This window comes from Chionomys nivalis, chromosome 9 (genome assembly GCF_950005125.1).
Source record: "Chionomys nivalis chromosome 9, mChiNiv1.1, whole genome shotgun sequence".
Taxonomy (NCBI): domain Eukaryota; kingdom Metazoa; phylum Chordata; class Mammalia; order Rodentia; family Cricetidae; genus Chionomys; species Chionomys nivalis.
Window position 1 is genome coordinate 22,273,533 of NC_080094.1, and position 14,960 is coordinate 22,288,492.

The following is a 14,960-nucleotide window of genomic DNA, read 5'->3' on the forward strand; positions in this document are numbered from 1 at the left end:
CCATTGGCAGTGCCTTCTCAGCTCTTCCTGGGTCATGGGGAGGTTGGGTGAGGTTGTCGTGCAGTGCTTTCCCTCAAGAAGATGGGAGACCTGAGGGTGTGGGGGCACACCTTTAGTCCCAAGGAAAGTGGATATGTAAATTGAGGCCTGCCTGGCTGCACAGCAAGTTCTAGGACAACCAGATACACATAGTGAGACCCCGACTAAGTAAAGATAAACAAGAGGAAGTAGTGTGCCCTCTGGGATTCCCCGTTTAAACCCATCTTCTGCCTCTGCTTTCCTGGCCGCAGAATGAGAATCTTTCTGCCTGGGCAAGCACCTTGTGAGGCCACAGGCACAGTTTCAGTGTATTCTAACCCTGTCCCGACCTTGAGGAAGACGGAGTAGCCCTGGAGGCCAGACGCCCCCTCTGATTGGTTCCAGCCGGTGTGTGGGGCGGAGCCTGGGGTCCTGGGCGTGGCTGGCCAGTCCCGGGCCTCTCCCGAGCTCAGTGAGCCCGCCCCTGGCGTGCGAAATTCTTTCTAGGACTCAGCTGCGTCATAACGCTGCTCCGCCCAGGTCAGGCCGCCAAAGCTGCGTTTCCTGCCCAGCCGCTTTCACTTCGCTCCCTGAGGTGAGGGTAGGGAAGGGTGTTGGTGGTGGGTGGGGTATCACCTGCTCTGGCCTGGTGCCTAATGGACTTCTGTTACAGACCATGGGCGCTTTCCTGAGTGGTGGCCAGGATGGCCCGGAGCCTGCGCAGCCCCAGCCTCCGGCGCCAGAGAATCCGCAGCAGCCTCAGCCCGAACCCGGCCAATGGGGACCACTGGATGATGTGCGTTTTCTAATCGCCTGCACATCCTGGTACTGACCCGGTTACCCCTGGCCCTCTTGGGTCTGGCCTGGCAGTGTCTCCTCACCCCATGATTTCCTGTTTTACTTCCTCACTCTGGGCAGAGATTCAGGAAAGATCCTAGAGACTGGAAGTCCCCACAGGGCGACCTCGGGGTACTGCTCCCCAACCTCAGATTTGTTCCTTCCTCACCAGCCCCTAAACCAGATCATTCCCAAGCCCCTTTCCAACTCCGTCCTGGGGCAGCCTCCCTGAAGCAGAAGAACCAGGACCAGATGTGGGCCTCCTAGCAGGATCTGATGCTGTTGAACTCTGGTTTTCCCTCGCTAGAACTGAGCTGCTGCAGGTGTCCCAGGCCACAGCCCGTGCCCTGTCTCCAGAGAAACCTTGTCACAGTGACCCTCCCATACTCCCGAGGTACCAGGAGGGAGGACATCTGATTGCTGGCTAGCAGATGCGTGGGGCAGCTGCAGAACGCCCCAGTGCACCCTTCTCTCAGTAGCTTTTTAAGAGCACACTCGGGCCCTCGTCTTTGTTCTCACACCCCAGGGAAAAGACGCTGTATTTCTGTTTTATTTAGAAATGATTTAAAAAACATCATACAAAGGCTGATCAGTTTAAAATGTGACCGACACTGAGATGCTGTAATGTCACCCAGGCTGAGGGGAAGCCGAGCTCTGGGGGCCCTGGTGCTTTGCCCCTCTGACTGCTCTGGCCTGGGGTGATGGACAGACAGATGACTGCAGGCAGAAGAATCCAAGATTGGAAGCCTCTAGGCTGAGCCCTCTGGGCCCGGCCCTGCATCCCTCTCATCTGCAGCCTGGGCTGCCTGCCTCCATCTCCTGCTCTTTCTCAACTGGTCTTGGAGTACCAGGAGCCAACAGGGAGCGTGCGGGGCCTAGAGCTTTCAAGAAGTGAGAGCACCAACCTGAGGAGAGGGACCAGGAAGTTGGGGGAGGGAGGCCCAGAAGAAAGGACTAGAAAAGACATTGATCTCAGACCCTAGAAGGGTCCACAGATGGGAACACAGACCCAGCCAGAGCCACTGATGGCAGGGGCAGATAACAAGACCTCCCTGGGCTTCATCTGAGGGCAAGATGAGCGTTGCCCTCAGCCTCTTAGGGCCTTCGTGTGAGTGGACAGGTGTGAGCTAATAAAGTGCTTGGCAAAGTATAAAACACCGTACAAACCTATGAATCACTAAATCTCGCAACCGTTCCCCGCCTGCCCCAGGGAGCCTGCCCTTGGCCGAAATGAGAAAAAACCAGAATGGTGGTGACGGGGCACAGTGCCCCTATACATACAGATGCTTCTGGGACGAGAGACTTTACTCAATAGCTCCCAGGGCAGTAGGAGTCCCTGTCTGTGCTACAGGGTAAGCTAACCCAAATCCCAGAGGCCGCAGGGCAAGGCCCATGCAGGCTCAGAGGGCAGGGTTAGTGTCGGCACCTCACTAGAACCCTGAAGGCTGCCCCCTCACTGCTTTTGGACTTTGGCAGAGAGCCAGCAAGCATCACCGCACCCATTGGTCTTGCCTAATGACTGCCAGACTGGGGCAAGTCCAGCCTAACCTAGGAGCTCCTGTCAGGTGTGAAGAAGGGCCTCAGGTTAAAAAGAAAAGAGGGAAAAGAAAAGAAGAAGAAAAGTGGGGTGGGGTGGGGTAGGGAGTGAGGGGAAGCCCCTAAGCTTGGGGCTGCTGTCAGCGAGGAATACCCTTTTCCTAAGAGCAGTGCAGGACGACGGGCCCAGTGAGCTGGGCTGCCAGGGGTCAATACTGGAGTACAAACACTGCCTCCAGGCTGAGAGATTGAGTTGCCTCGGGGTCACTGGGGTGTGGATGGAGTACTTAAAAGGCTGTCCTGGTCCTTTACTCTGAGGCTATGACTGGTGGCTCTAGAGCCATCTCTGCTTCTCCTAACTAGTCAGACTGAGCGCCTATGCCACCAAAGACAGGATGGCGCAGGCCTGGGGACAACAATAATGGAAGGGGTAGAGGATGCTCACGAACTTGGATCCGCCTCCAGAACTAGGGTCAGCTCCCGCCCCTAGTTGAGCCTCCTGGACAGGATCCCTGCTAGTATCAGGATCCGAGAGTGGCCTTTGCAGCACCGTGGTCCTTAATGCCTGGGAAAGGGCCACCACACTGGCCTCATCACCGAGACAGTCACCTCTAATTGATCTAAAGCCTCAAGTAGCCTTTGCAAAATGGGACTTCAAACAGTAGTGACAGGACATTTGAATATTCACGACATGACAGCTGGGGTTCTTGTGAGACCCAGCTGGGCCACAGCCTTGCCTGCAGCATGTGGCCCTAAATCCTGGGTCTCAGAGGAGACCTGACGAGTGGGGCAGGTTTCCTGAGGAATCTGCTATTGGCTAGCAGGGGAAACCCAGGCTTTACCCACTGTGTTGGCAGCAGGGGCGCTGCAGCCTTGGAGGATAGTGGGGTAGGGGTGAGGGGACATCTGACCAGCAGGTGTTGGCAGAGGGGACTGGGATTGGTGGCATCTCAGGGAAGGAAGGGAGGGTGAGAGCTAGTGCTGGCTTGCCTCAGAGGGCTGGGTCCCAGCCAGGCCTGGAGCTTTGGTACCTTGCAGATACCATAGTGACCTCAGGGGCACCTCCTGGCATGATTCTTGCTTCCTAACAGGGCCTGGCTTATTCCCTTGGGTAGAGAGTGATCTATCCAGGCCAGAAGGATGGCAACTGGATGCCAGCTACCCAACCTGGGGCATAGCCACCCTCATTCCCTGCCCCTTACTCAGCCTAGACCAATGCACCCACCACTTCAGCTACACACGAACCTGGCCTAGGGCCCTGCTGGCCCCGGTGGGCAGTGGCTAGAGCTGCCCCTCAGACCCTGGTGAGGAAGGGCCTGGCTGGCCAGACTGAGTAGACAGAGAGGGCTCTGGGCTGCTCATACCCACTCCTGGACTGGCCGCTTATAGTAGGTGACGGGCTGAGGACCCGCCTTGTTCTTGAACTGGAAGATAGTGTAGAGCAGCACCAGGAGGCAGAGGGACAGGGTGCAGGGGACGACCACAGCCACGGCATTCACGGAGCCCGGCACATCATCGATGGTCACCATGATGTCCACATCATCCTGGGGCAGCCTCCGCTCCTTACGCCGCTCCACTTCCTTCTGCTTGCAGCCCATCCAGTCACGCAGGATGTTGCGTGGGTAGCCTGGCTCCACACTCAGTTTCTGGTTGTCAAACTTCCAGTAGTCCCGGCCTTTGTAGAAGTAGGTGTAATCTGCAGGAAAGGGAAGGACTCAGCACCACTGCTCCCAGACACTCCCTAGCACCTGCTCTGGACTAGGGTGGACCTGGGGTGCAAGAGAGAAGCTCCAAGTGGCAAGGTAGGTGGAGGGAGTGGCCTGCTGGAACCCAGGGGTTGTGTGAGGTGAGTGCAGTGACCACACAGTAACTAACACAGCAGGGAGGGCCCCCGGGACCGGAGCAGCCCACCTGTTGGCTCAAGTGTGCTGGGAAACCACTAAGGGGTTTTGAGTAGAGCTGGCAAAGGCTTTCATTTATACTGCCCAGGCTGGATCATTCTTGGTCTGGAAACAGCTCTGTCACACTGTGCCCAGGCTTCCTATAAGGGTCAGATCAAGCCCCCAGCTTAAGGCTTTGTACAGTGCGATCTCCATAGCTCTGGGCCCTCAGTCCAACTCTCACCCCAAGCTAATGAGAGTTGAGGAGCAAAATTTGATCTGTTAGCCACAGACACCATAGCTCCACAATTACAGGGTTTTGGGGGCCGGGGGCTTGACATATCACTTTGTAACACAGATACAAGTTCTTAGGGCACTTCTCGTGGCTTTGATGGCTGGAAGGAAAGGAGGCAGGCAGCAGGCCAGGCAACTCTCCAATTACTCCCTCGGCAGCTCCCTCAAGGCTCCCAGCAACAGCCTTAGCAACCCATCCTCTATAGACAGCAAAGCAGCTCACTTAGACTCTCCCCATTGGCTGGCTCCCCGGGACTTTCATTGGTCAAGGTCTTTGATGTCACCTGTCTCCGAGGCTCCCCAGAAGGCAGCACATTTTTAAAGCCACAAAGGAGTGGCACTCTCTGCCTTGTTTATTTCTTTTAACTTTGTTGCGATGCTATTTTCTGTCACTGGACTGAGAACTCTCCATCTGGCCTGAGGCCCTCCCACACAAACTGGCTCTCAGTAATCACCGTACAGCGAATGACCAAGTCCTGTCTTCTTACACAAACGGAAGCACTAATGAGATCATAGGACAGCTGCAACCTCCACATGGTGCAGACTGGGTGGCGGCATTCCTCTTGCTAAGTGTTCTCTGTGATTCCCTTATCAGCCTTTTATCACACAGCCCTGATCATTCCCATTTCATGATGGCAGATTGTGAAAAGTTTACTGCCTTGCCCAGCCTTACGAGTGGTGGTGGGGGTCTGTGAACCCAGCCTGCCCTGTCCAGGAGTCACTGCTTTAGCTAGATCAACAGGCAGCCATGGGAGCTTGCTCTGCACCTGGTAAAGCCTGAACCTCCTTCGAGAAGCTTCTAATCTGGTAGGGAGACAGACTAGGCACTCCCTGATGGCACATGGTGAGCGATTGCCAGCCTAGCCTTCAAACCCCATGAAAAAGCACCTTGAAGCACCCCTGTCCATCAGTGCAGGTTAATTTACTATGCGAACATGTCCATGTGGGCCAGTTGTGTGTTATCAAGTTACATTACTCAAATCTTGATACCCAGGGACTTTATCTGGGCCTTGAGAACCACTAAAATTATCTCCCCATTCCCACCTCAGCTTGGCTCTTACATCCTTCCTTGCTGATAAAGGCCCCTTGTGGAGCCTGTGGGATGCCCTTCCACACAGTGATGGGCTTGGGGTAGCCAGGGTCTGTGGCCCGCCGCTCCTCGCTGTAGCGCCAGTACCGTTCGCCTTTGAAGAAGTAGGTTTTGCCCACAGGTTCCCAGCGCAGAGCCGTGTCGATTCCTTCACGGGGCAGGCAGCTGCCCAACTCTCCCAAGCTGTGGGGGTACCCAGGTTCCACTGTCACCTCTTTGAACACCCAGTACTTGTCACCTGCGGGAGGAGTCTGGAATCAGCCTTCAAGAGCCACCCAGGGCCGGGAGTTGTGGCCCATTTTCATTCATAAAGTCAGAATTAACCCCTGGCCCAGCAGATTTGTGTAGCGAGAAGCCAATCATAGATTTTGGGCAATGTGTGCCACGCTACACAGGCTCTCTGACCCTTCATCTTGGTTTGTTATTCCTTTCTGAGACAGAGTCTTGTTTTTTATCCCTAGCTAGGCTGAAATTCATTCTGTAGATCAGGCTGATCTCAGACTTCCAGTGATTTGTCTCCCAAGTGCTGGGGCTCCAGGTGGAGCCACCATACGTGGCTACCCACTTGTCTTCTTCCTCTTTCACTTTCGGTGATCACTCCTGTGGCATCACACACGACTACTTCCTGAAGCTGGGGTCAGGCGTGTGTGTGTGCGTGTGTGTGTGTGCACACTCTAATGGCACAGAACCTACTGCTGAACAACCCGGAACCTCAGTGGGTTTATTATGTTCAGAACAGGGAAGGAGTTAGTGTCGGTGCAGGTGTCCATAGGCAAGCAGTCTCAGGATGGAGGAAGACACAGTTAATAGTTTTTGCACACATTGGTCAGCTGTTCACAAACATTCTCACCTGGAACACAACAAGGCTTTACCAATTCTAAGCCTGACCTATATGGGGAAGGTTGCCAGTTTCCCATGATCCTGGTTCCTTGGTCCTTGACATAGCTGGCTCATAATAAACAATACACACCCACTCGGGGCTTCAGCCACTCTTTACACACCCGCTCGGGGCTCTCAGAGCTTCACACACCCGTCTGCTCTCTGAGGCTTTGGCCCCAGAGACATTTGACCTAAGTCCCACCCCCTCATATCCTGTGCTCTGCCATGCTTCCTGGCTCCTCAGAATTGGGTTTGCAGGGCTCCTCATCCTACCAAATGGGCTCCTTTTGATCACCTTTCTACCAGTGACCCTCAGAAGTGCGGGTTTAACCTCTGAGCTTCTTTCCTTCCTCTCTCAGTACTCAGCCATCCACAAGGCCCCAAGGCTTCTCACGGCCCTCCTTGGCTCTCTAGCTGCACGGCTCCTCTCTGGCTTGGGTCTCATGGACAATGTTATCCTCTGAAATACCCTTCCTGCCTCACCGCCTGTCACCTCTCCAATGCTACTCAGAAACCTGTAGCGAGTTTCCAGCCTTGGCCCGCTGGGCCAGACTGAATTCTGGGCTGGCAAACACAACTCTTCAGGAATGGTTCTCCTAGGCCCCTTCTAGCTCTCCAAGGTGGGGCCTCAGTGGCTGTAGGGTGAGCTGCTGAGCCCTTGGACTGTCCTCCAACACTCGGCTACATTCAGCCACATTCTCCAGTTCCCTGTGTGTTTGCCTGGCCTTTCACCCAGCTTAGGGGGGGCGAAGTCAAGGTTACCACTGTAAAACAACTCAGAAGTTCAGAAGTGGGCTAGCCTAGGCTGGGCGTGTTAGCCTCCCTTCCCCTTCTGCTCATCTCCGCCCCATGTGGCCTGCTCTGTCTGGGTGCTGACAGACCTGTGAGATTGACCTTCAAGTGCTGGGTAGGTGGTCTTCTTTGCCTTACCCTGTACTTCATGGATGTGGAATTTTTTACCCCATCAATGCTGGCACTTTCTTGACTTGGCTTTTCCAGATGATCCACTTCCTACCTGTGGGGATCTGACGCAGAAGTCAGTGTCTGCCCGTGGAGGGCGTCTGCTTCCCATACTTCCCGCCCCACCTCTTCTGGTTTAGATGGGTAAAAGGAAGCTTCCAAAAGGGCACAGAAATGCCCTACGTTACCTTTGAAGAAGACAAATCTTCCATCAGCCCTTTCGTAGGCTGCATCTATGCGGGCGGGCAGGCCCTTCCAGAACTGCTCAATCTGCATGGGGTAGCCCTCCTGCACCCGGTTATTACGCAGGCGCCAGAACCAGCGATCCTGGGTGAGGGGGAGGGGAGGAAGACAAGAAAGGCGGGTGACAGGTCTTACCTCTGAATCCAGTGATCTCAGCCCCAGGGCTTAGGCCCAGCAACCCAACCCCAAGCCTGGGGCGCAGACCCAGTCTCCCTTCGGCTGCTTCCAGCTCGTAAAAGAAGACGGGACGTAACTCTTCATTTAAACCTCCTGCTGTCCAAGGACTACGGGACACCCAGCAGATGGGTGTGGGAGAGGTGCGGAAAGGCTAGAAAGGCAACTGCCAAGGCCTGGAGTGGCCACGGGAGGGCAGCAGAAGGTCGCTGATAGCAGTTGGGCTGGGACTCAGTCTGTGGGATCCAGTGTGGTAAATGGGAGGATAAAATCCACACTTGCCTGTGAGCACCTTCCTGGGAGGCTCAGGGAAATACGCGTGCTATACTCGGAATATGGCTCACAGAAGATAGCACAGACCTAGGATATTTTCCAAAATTCATTTATGTGTTTGGGTGTGTGCTTGAGTGTATGTAGGGCACATCACATGTGCGCACGAGCCTGCAGACATCAGAAAGAGGGCATTGGATTCTCTGGAACTGGTCAGAGGCAGTTATGAGCCACCATGTGGGTACCGGGAACCGAACACGTCCTACACAGAGTCTTAAGGAAGACAAAAGGCTTCAGTGACAGGAAGAACTGGGCAGGCCTACATGGCCTGGTTTTTACTTAGTGCTTAAAGCTTCCCGGGGGAGACCTTAGAAAGTAGATGGGGTAGCCTTCCTCTGCCACCAGTGTTCCAGAGACCTATTGTCCCCTTTGGTGAAGAGTATTTTCCCAGTGGCTGCAAGTGTACCAGCAGGCAGCTTTAGGCTCTCAGTTCTTTTGCAGTGGCTTTAGCTTCATTTTGCATTCAGCATGAAATGATTCTGATGGGCCATTCTAGCTCCAGAATTTTCCATGAGGGACCGTGGCACCAGGTCCATGTCTCCTCAGCTTCTTCCTCTGTCTTGCCTGGCCTTCTCCTCCTGCCCACAGCTGTTGGCTCTAAGGGTCCTTAACCAGAATCCCTCACTCCAGATTCTATCTCAGAGTCTGTTTCCTCAAGGACCAAGCCTGTCGTGCACCATGCACAGACAGTCCCTGTCTCACGTGACAGGCTCAGGACAGGGAACATGCGGTAACCTGGCCAGTACCCATTACTCATGCCCTGGCAGGAGCTGTAGACTCTGTCACCCCTGACCAGGCCCTGTTATGCATCTTCCTAGGCATTAATCGTCACACCTTCTCTGTCAGAGAAATGACTACCCAGGTTGGGTAGCTGAGGTCTGAAGAAAGAAGGTGACTTAGTCAAGGTCATAGACCAGAAGTCATCTCCAGCATTTTCCTGAGCATTGATTGGCTCCTTGGAAGCTGTCAGCTCACCACTCTTTCCTTGTCACCCTGTAGAACCAAGTTGATTAACCTATCAGCACCAGAAAGAGACTCTGGGTTCTGGCCACATAGAGCAGTAACCTCCATTGTGGAGAAAGGAACACTCTGGGTGGTACTGGTCCACCGGCCGTACCTTAAACACAAACATCTCGCCCCGGAAGAGGGCCACCGTGTTGAAGTTGCCATCACAGATGTTGGGCTTGGCACCTGGAGTGGAGGGTCGGTCCCCCAGAGGTGGCCGAGGGGGCCTGGGCTGTCGCTCGTGTTTTCTCTCAGACGGTGAGTGGATCCTGCGGACCGGGAGTGTAGGAAGGGGCCTTGTGGGCTCCAGGGGCTCAGCTGGGGGTCCTGGAGAGAGGGGCTGCGTCTTAGAGAGGGCCTTGCCATCATCTACCGCTGCCCCATCACTGCGTAGGCAGTTCCATGTCAAGTCTGTCTCTTCTGACTTCCTGTCCCCTCTCCCCGATTTAACTCCTGTCTTTGAGAAATTAGATGGAAGCAGCCACTCGATAGGGACCTTCACTTTCCCATCCCCAAGTCTGGTGTCTTTCCTGTTTTAAGAAGTTTAAGAAGAAACCTGTCCTAATTGAGGGCCAGTGTCCCACCCCCTCCTTTGCTGCTCTCCTCCACACAGGCTGAACTCTAATTCCTAACCACTTTCAGTCTTTTGCCAACTTCAATAGCGCTTCGGCTCCATTTTCCGCCCAAACCACTTGCCAAGATCACCAGTGACCTCTGTTTGGAAACCAATGGTTATCAGCCCTAGCTTTGTTGATTGAATGAATCATGTCGGTAACGTAGGCTGTGGCTCAGAGGCGCCTGGGGTGGAGCCAGAGACAGCATGTCTTCAAGGTCTCAGGTGAAGCCCCCGTCAGCAAGATTCTGGAAACATTTGCCTTGAACCATGTTCCTCCTTCTCCAGGGCCCTGCACTCTTAGCCTTGGGGCTGCTCTACTACCTTGTTAGAGGGGTGCACCCTGCTCCAGAGGTGGGGTACTCTTGAGGGTCTCTTTTCTTCCTTCCCTTTGGAATGTAACTTGGGCAGCTGATGGGGGGCCCCCCAGGGGAGTTCTACAACTCCTGATCTTTAGGGAACTCTCAGCTGGCCTTACTTAGATCTTTGGGGTGAGGGCTGGATGTCAGTTTTTTAAAAATAATCCTAAGGTGCTTCCCAAGGGCAACCCAGTTGAGAGTCACTGCTCTAAGGGCTCATCCGGGTTCCTGGCTTTAAAGACCCTCAGAGCTGTCCTCTGACATTCTGTAGTGACAGAAACGTTCCATGCCTGCACTGTCAAACGGTTGCCTCTGGCCACATGGCACGTGTGGCTACTGAGGACCTGAAGCGAGGGACCAGTCCTTCATGGCCGAGGAACTGAAACTTCAGTTTAACTATTACACATCTCAATCTCGGCAGCTATTTGTAAGTAGTAACTATGTATTGTACACTGAGGCCCCCAAGTGAATATCCCAGCCTTGGCCTGTGGGCTGCAGACTGAGGAATTCTATTACCCTACAATTACAAAGACCAGAGTGCCCCCCGCACCATTTTTTAAAAGACAGGTCTCATGTACCACTGTCTGGCCTAAAACACCTCATGTAGCAAAGGGGATGAAATTGAACTTCTGATCTTCTCAACACACTCTAGAAGACTGGGATTACAGGTGTGTGCTACCATCCCTGGTCCATGTAGTCTGCGGGTCAAATGTAGGGCTTCCTGTATGCTAGGTGAGCACTCTACCAGCTGAACCACGCCCATAGCAAAGTCAGAAGCCTTGTTGTTAGCTTCCCACATCTGATCTGTCAGCAGATCCTGCCCATTCCACCTCTGAAGGAACTTGTGGTACTGGCTACCCACCCTGCGCCCCGCTGCTTCACTGGCTGTGATCCTGCTGCTGTACCTCCTCCGGAGGGAGCCCCGGCTCCCGTGCTATGGTGGCCAGCATTTGCTCAACTGAACTGGTCTCTCATTTCAACTAACCGGACTAGACCCTCCACGCCCCCGTGACTTGTACATGGGAGGCTTTCATAGCTTCTGAGGACAGCATGCTAGCGTCTCATTTCCCCTAAGATCACAGCTCTGGTCAGAATACTTATCGCCATGACTCAGGCAGATGTGTGACTTTCCTAGGTTAGAGGCACCCAGAGTGTGCCCGGTCCCCATGGTAAAAGGAGGTCATGGAGGATGGGAGGTGACAGGGAGGTGGGTGGAAAAGGGTAGAAAAGAGGGAGCGAGTAGGCCTCCTCTCACTTTGCCCTTCCCAGTCACAGCTAAACCCCCTCCCCTAGGTTTCCCAGTGTACTAGGGGGACTTCATCGAAGTCAGCACAGAGACACAGCAGCATGCCGATAGCGGCAAAGCTCCTGACCCCACACCTGCCACACACAACATGCTCGCGATAACAACAGTACCCCCCTTCTTCCCACTACACACACCGTAAATCTTCTGGATACCCTGGAGGTCATCCTGGGGCAGCTTGAAGTTGTGCGTCTCCATGTATTGGTAGAAGGGTGCCATGATGGCACTGGGGTCATTGGAGTGCTCCAGTCCCAGTGCGTGGCCCAGTTCATGCACAGCCACTAGGAAGAGGTCGTTGCCTGGAGAGAGGAACAGGAGGTGCCCAGGGTGCCCACTTAGTATTAGTCAGTCTGTTACTTAGCAGGCCCAACACTTAGCATATCCCCTGCCCCTGCCCTTCATTTGGACACTGGGGAACATAGAGAAATCAAATACAATCTTTGCCTATGTACCTCCTGGTACAGAGGGGTACATGCAGAAATTACAAAGGCTACACAGTATCTCAGCACTCGGGTGCTTTAACAACAAATGTGTGTGAAGATTGAGAACTTCCTTTTAAAGAAACCTTTGGGCCTTGCATAAAACACTGGGCAATGTCCCCAGACCTCTTTTTCTTTTCATTTTGAGGCCTTGAACTTGCAACTCTCCTGCCTCAGCCTCCAAGTATCTGGGACTACATGTCTGTGCTGCTAAGTCCTGATTGGATTGGAGGAAGACGCTCAGGGAGGACACTGTAAGGATGAGGCTGTCTTGACAGGTGAGACAAGGGTCTGCAGGATGGATTAGGGTTAGGGAGGAAGAGGGTGGAGTGGCCTTCCTGGCAGAGTTAATGCTATAAACCAGGTCCAGGGACAAGCAGTTCATTCCACTTGGCTCTAGAACAAAGCACAAAGGGAGGGCCAGGGAGAGACGAGGTCAGCCAGGCTGGCAGGCAGGGCTCTGTGATGCCCTACAAAGGAATCTGGATCAGTTTCCTGACCATGGGGGGAGCAGTGAGGGGGAAGGGATAGCGGGAGAGGAGATGAGGCGCAGTGAAGTCACCCTGGTTACCACTGGAGAGAGGATTAGAAGCAAAGGAGACCTGAGGCAGGTAGATCAATGGGATCAGTTCAGAAGGTGGGATACAGGTACTGGAGCGCTGGTTGGCAGAATCAAGAAAGCCACGGCAAGATAAGAGGAGGAAATCCTTGGGTGACTGGTGGGTAGTCATCTTCAAGAGGCCTGATGTGCCCAGGGCTCAGTGTAGGGCAGCAGGACCCTAGTCCTAGAGCCAAAGTCAAGGTGCGGAGTTGAGAACAAGTGGGAGCTTGGTGCTGGAAGAGGGACAGAGGATCCTGAACATGAAACTGGTGGTGGTGGGGGCAGTGAAGTGTGGTGGCTTTGAGCACCCTGCGATGGGACAGATCACCTTCACTTCCAGTTCCGTGCCTACAAGCTTTCTGAACTCAGGCCAGCACTTCAAGCTCAGCGTCCTCATTTGTAGAACGAAGCTGGACTTAATTCATTGGGCGAGGACTGAGTAACAAAAACGTATAAAATGCATGGCATAGTCAGGGATGGTTGCTCTGTTGCTATGGCATAAAACACATGAGCTGGACCAGAATGAGTCCATTAGCCAGAAAGGTTGGGTTTCAGCAACCAGATTCTCTTAAAGCTGGATCCCTTCAGTTTCCATTTTAATCCTTAGGTAGGTCAAGGCCTGAATTTGTAGGCATTAAGTAACCATAGTATTGGGAAAGAAAGTGGCCAAGGAGTTGGGCAGGGCATTATATTTGGCTCCTCTCTGCTCAGTTATAAATTCCTGCTTATATGTCTGAGATTTGTTCACCCCAGAGATCTGCCTCTGTAGGGACCATTTGGAGTCCTGGCCTCCAGCTGCTCTTCCCCGCTAGTGACCTTTTGATTTGAGCTTCTGAGAGCTGTGTCAAAGTTGTTTACCAACCCTGCTTCCTGAGCACGCCTTGCCCTGGCCTTGACCGAGGATCAGGCGATGAGGTCTTCACCTGTTGACCCACCTGACTGGGTTTGGTATAAACACCTGTTGGCCCACCTGGCTGTGTTAGGTATAAAACCTCCATGGTGCTGTTCAATAAAGAGCTTCTTCTACCAGTAACTAGAGAGGTGGATGTGTGTTCAATCCTGATGTCCTTCGCTTGGTTTCGGTTCCAGGCCGTACAGGCGCGGCATGACTGTTATCTCCTAGTTCTAGGCATGTCTCAGTCCTTCTCTGCTACTCTGAAATCCAGGATGGCCACCAGGAGTCAAGAACCTTGCTGCCCACTCTAGATCTAATATCCCTGGCAGAATTGCCCTCCCCCAGCCTACCGAGGCCCCGGGAGAGGCAGATGAGGATGGAAGCCGTCCGGCCTTTTGAGTAAGGGCTTGGGAAAAGAGAAGGACTCTGCAAGCCAGACTCAGACTGACTCTCCACTGACACCAACGGTGTTATCCATGATGCCACCTTTGAACAGTGGAGAGGAATGGGGGATGGGCAAGATCACTGCAAGTTTAGCCAAAAGCCTGGGCTGGCCTTCTGCTGAGAAAGGCAGGCTGACAGGAGAAAGCCAGGTTGCCCCCAGCTCCTTCCTCAGGTCCTGGTCCCTCCAGCAGCAGGGAAGCAGTGAGCTCATCTTTTAGCTTCATTCCAAACAAAGGTGGCTGCTGGAGCTGGCAGAAGGCAGCTCAGCTCCCTGCGGCCTGGCCTGGCTCTGCTCCCGGCCTGCTGCTCCACCTGGACACGCTGTTCAGGGGCTCTCTCCTGACCAGGTCTCTCCATGGGACCATCCATGGGTACCTCAGCAGGGAGCCAGGGGGCCAGTGGTACTCTCAATCTTTGTTCTTGGCTGTGCCCATTCTGTGAACGGTGAAATCCCTTGAAGGAAAGAGGCCTGTAGGTTTCTTCTCAGAACCAAAAGGAAGAGGAGAGCCGAGAAGGCAGCATCCTACTACACAGAACCAGGGCAGCTTTGGGGAGGAGAGGGGAGAAGGTGGGGAGGGCAGCCACCCTGAGCTTGTGGGGGGACATAGAGGGATGGGGGCAGGGTCAGCTGTGGAGAGGAACCTAGTGCCTCATGGAGAGGAAGCTCTTGGGGTCTTCACTCCCCAAAGGGAGGGAGGCAGGTAGCAGAGTGATTAGAATATAGTTTCTGCGGCTCTGCCATGTCCTAGTGGTGTGGCGTTTGAGGAGCCCTTTCTCTGCGGCAAAGCGAATAATGGCTGCCTTCCTTCTAAGAACAGGGACTAATGAGTCAAGGTAAACAAAGTGCCACCCCAGGTCCTGGCACAGATGGGTCATTACTCATTACCACTGCCATGTTGGGCTGTGAGAGGACCAATGTCACCAAGCGTGTGTGTTCTGGAGGTCTCTGGACCTCGGAGCATGGCAATCTGCTTGGCTTCTCTGCTGGACCTTGCCTCTCCCTTGTTGGGGATCCCCATC

General features: G+C 54.0%; 2 protein-coding genes across 3 annotated transcripts in view; one reads left to right on the plus strand and one right to left on the minus strand.

The window, feature by feature from the left end:
* The first annotated feature begins 509 nt into the window (after window positions 1–509).
* On the plus strand, window positions 510–1,400 carry Mmp24os (MMP24 opposite strand). The gene is made up of 2 exons (XM_057780950.1): window positions 510–613; window positions 692–1,400. The coding sequence occupies exon 2, from the start codon at window positions 695–697 to the stop codon at window positions 848–850; it is 156 nt and encodes a 51-aa protein (XP_057636933.1). The 5' UTR covers window positions 510–613; window positions 692–694; the 3' UTR covers window positions 851–1,400.
* The window catches only part of Mmp24 (matrix metallopeptidase 24), a 43,203-nt gene continuing 29,630 nt past the window's right edge, over window positions 1,388–14,960 (minus strand). Inside the window, exons 5-9 of one of the 2 annotated variants that reach the window (XM_057780948.1) lie at window positions 11,659–11,820; window positions 9,359–9,573; window positions 7,683–7,821; window positions 5,627–5,893; window positions 1,388–4,087 (exon numbers count right to left, since the gene is read on the minus strand). In XM_057780948.1, coding sequence (XP_057636931.1) covers window positions 3,750–4,087; window positions 5,627–5,893; window positions 7,683–7,821; window positions 9,359–9,573; window positions 11,659–11,820 — 1,121 coding nt within the window. In that variant the 3' untranslated portion in view covers window positions 1,388–3,749. Of the gene's footprint in view, window positions 4,088–5,609; window positions 5,894–7,682; window positions 7,822–9,358; window positions 9,574–11,658; window positions 11,821–14,960 lie in introns of both variants that reach the window. The other variant, XM_057780949.1, reaches the window with a different exon arrangement.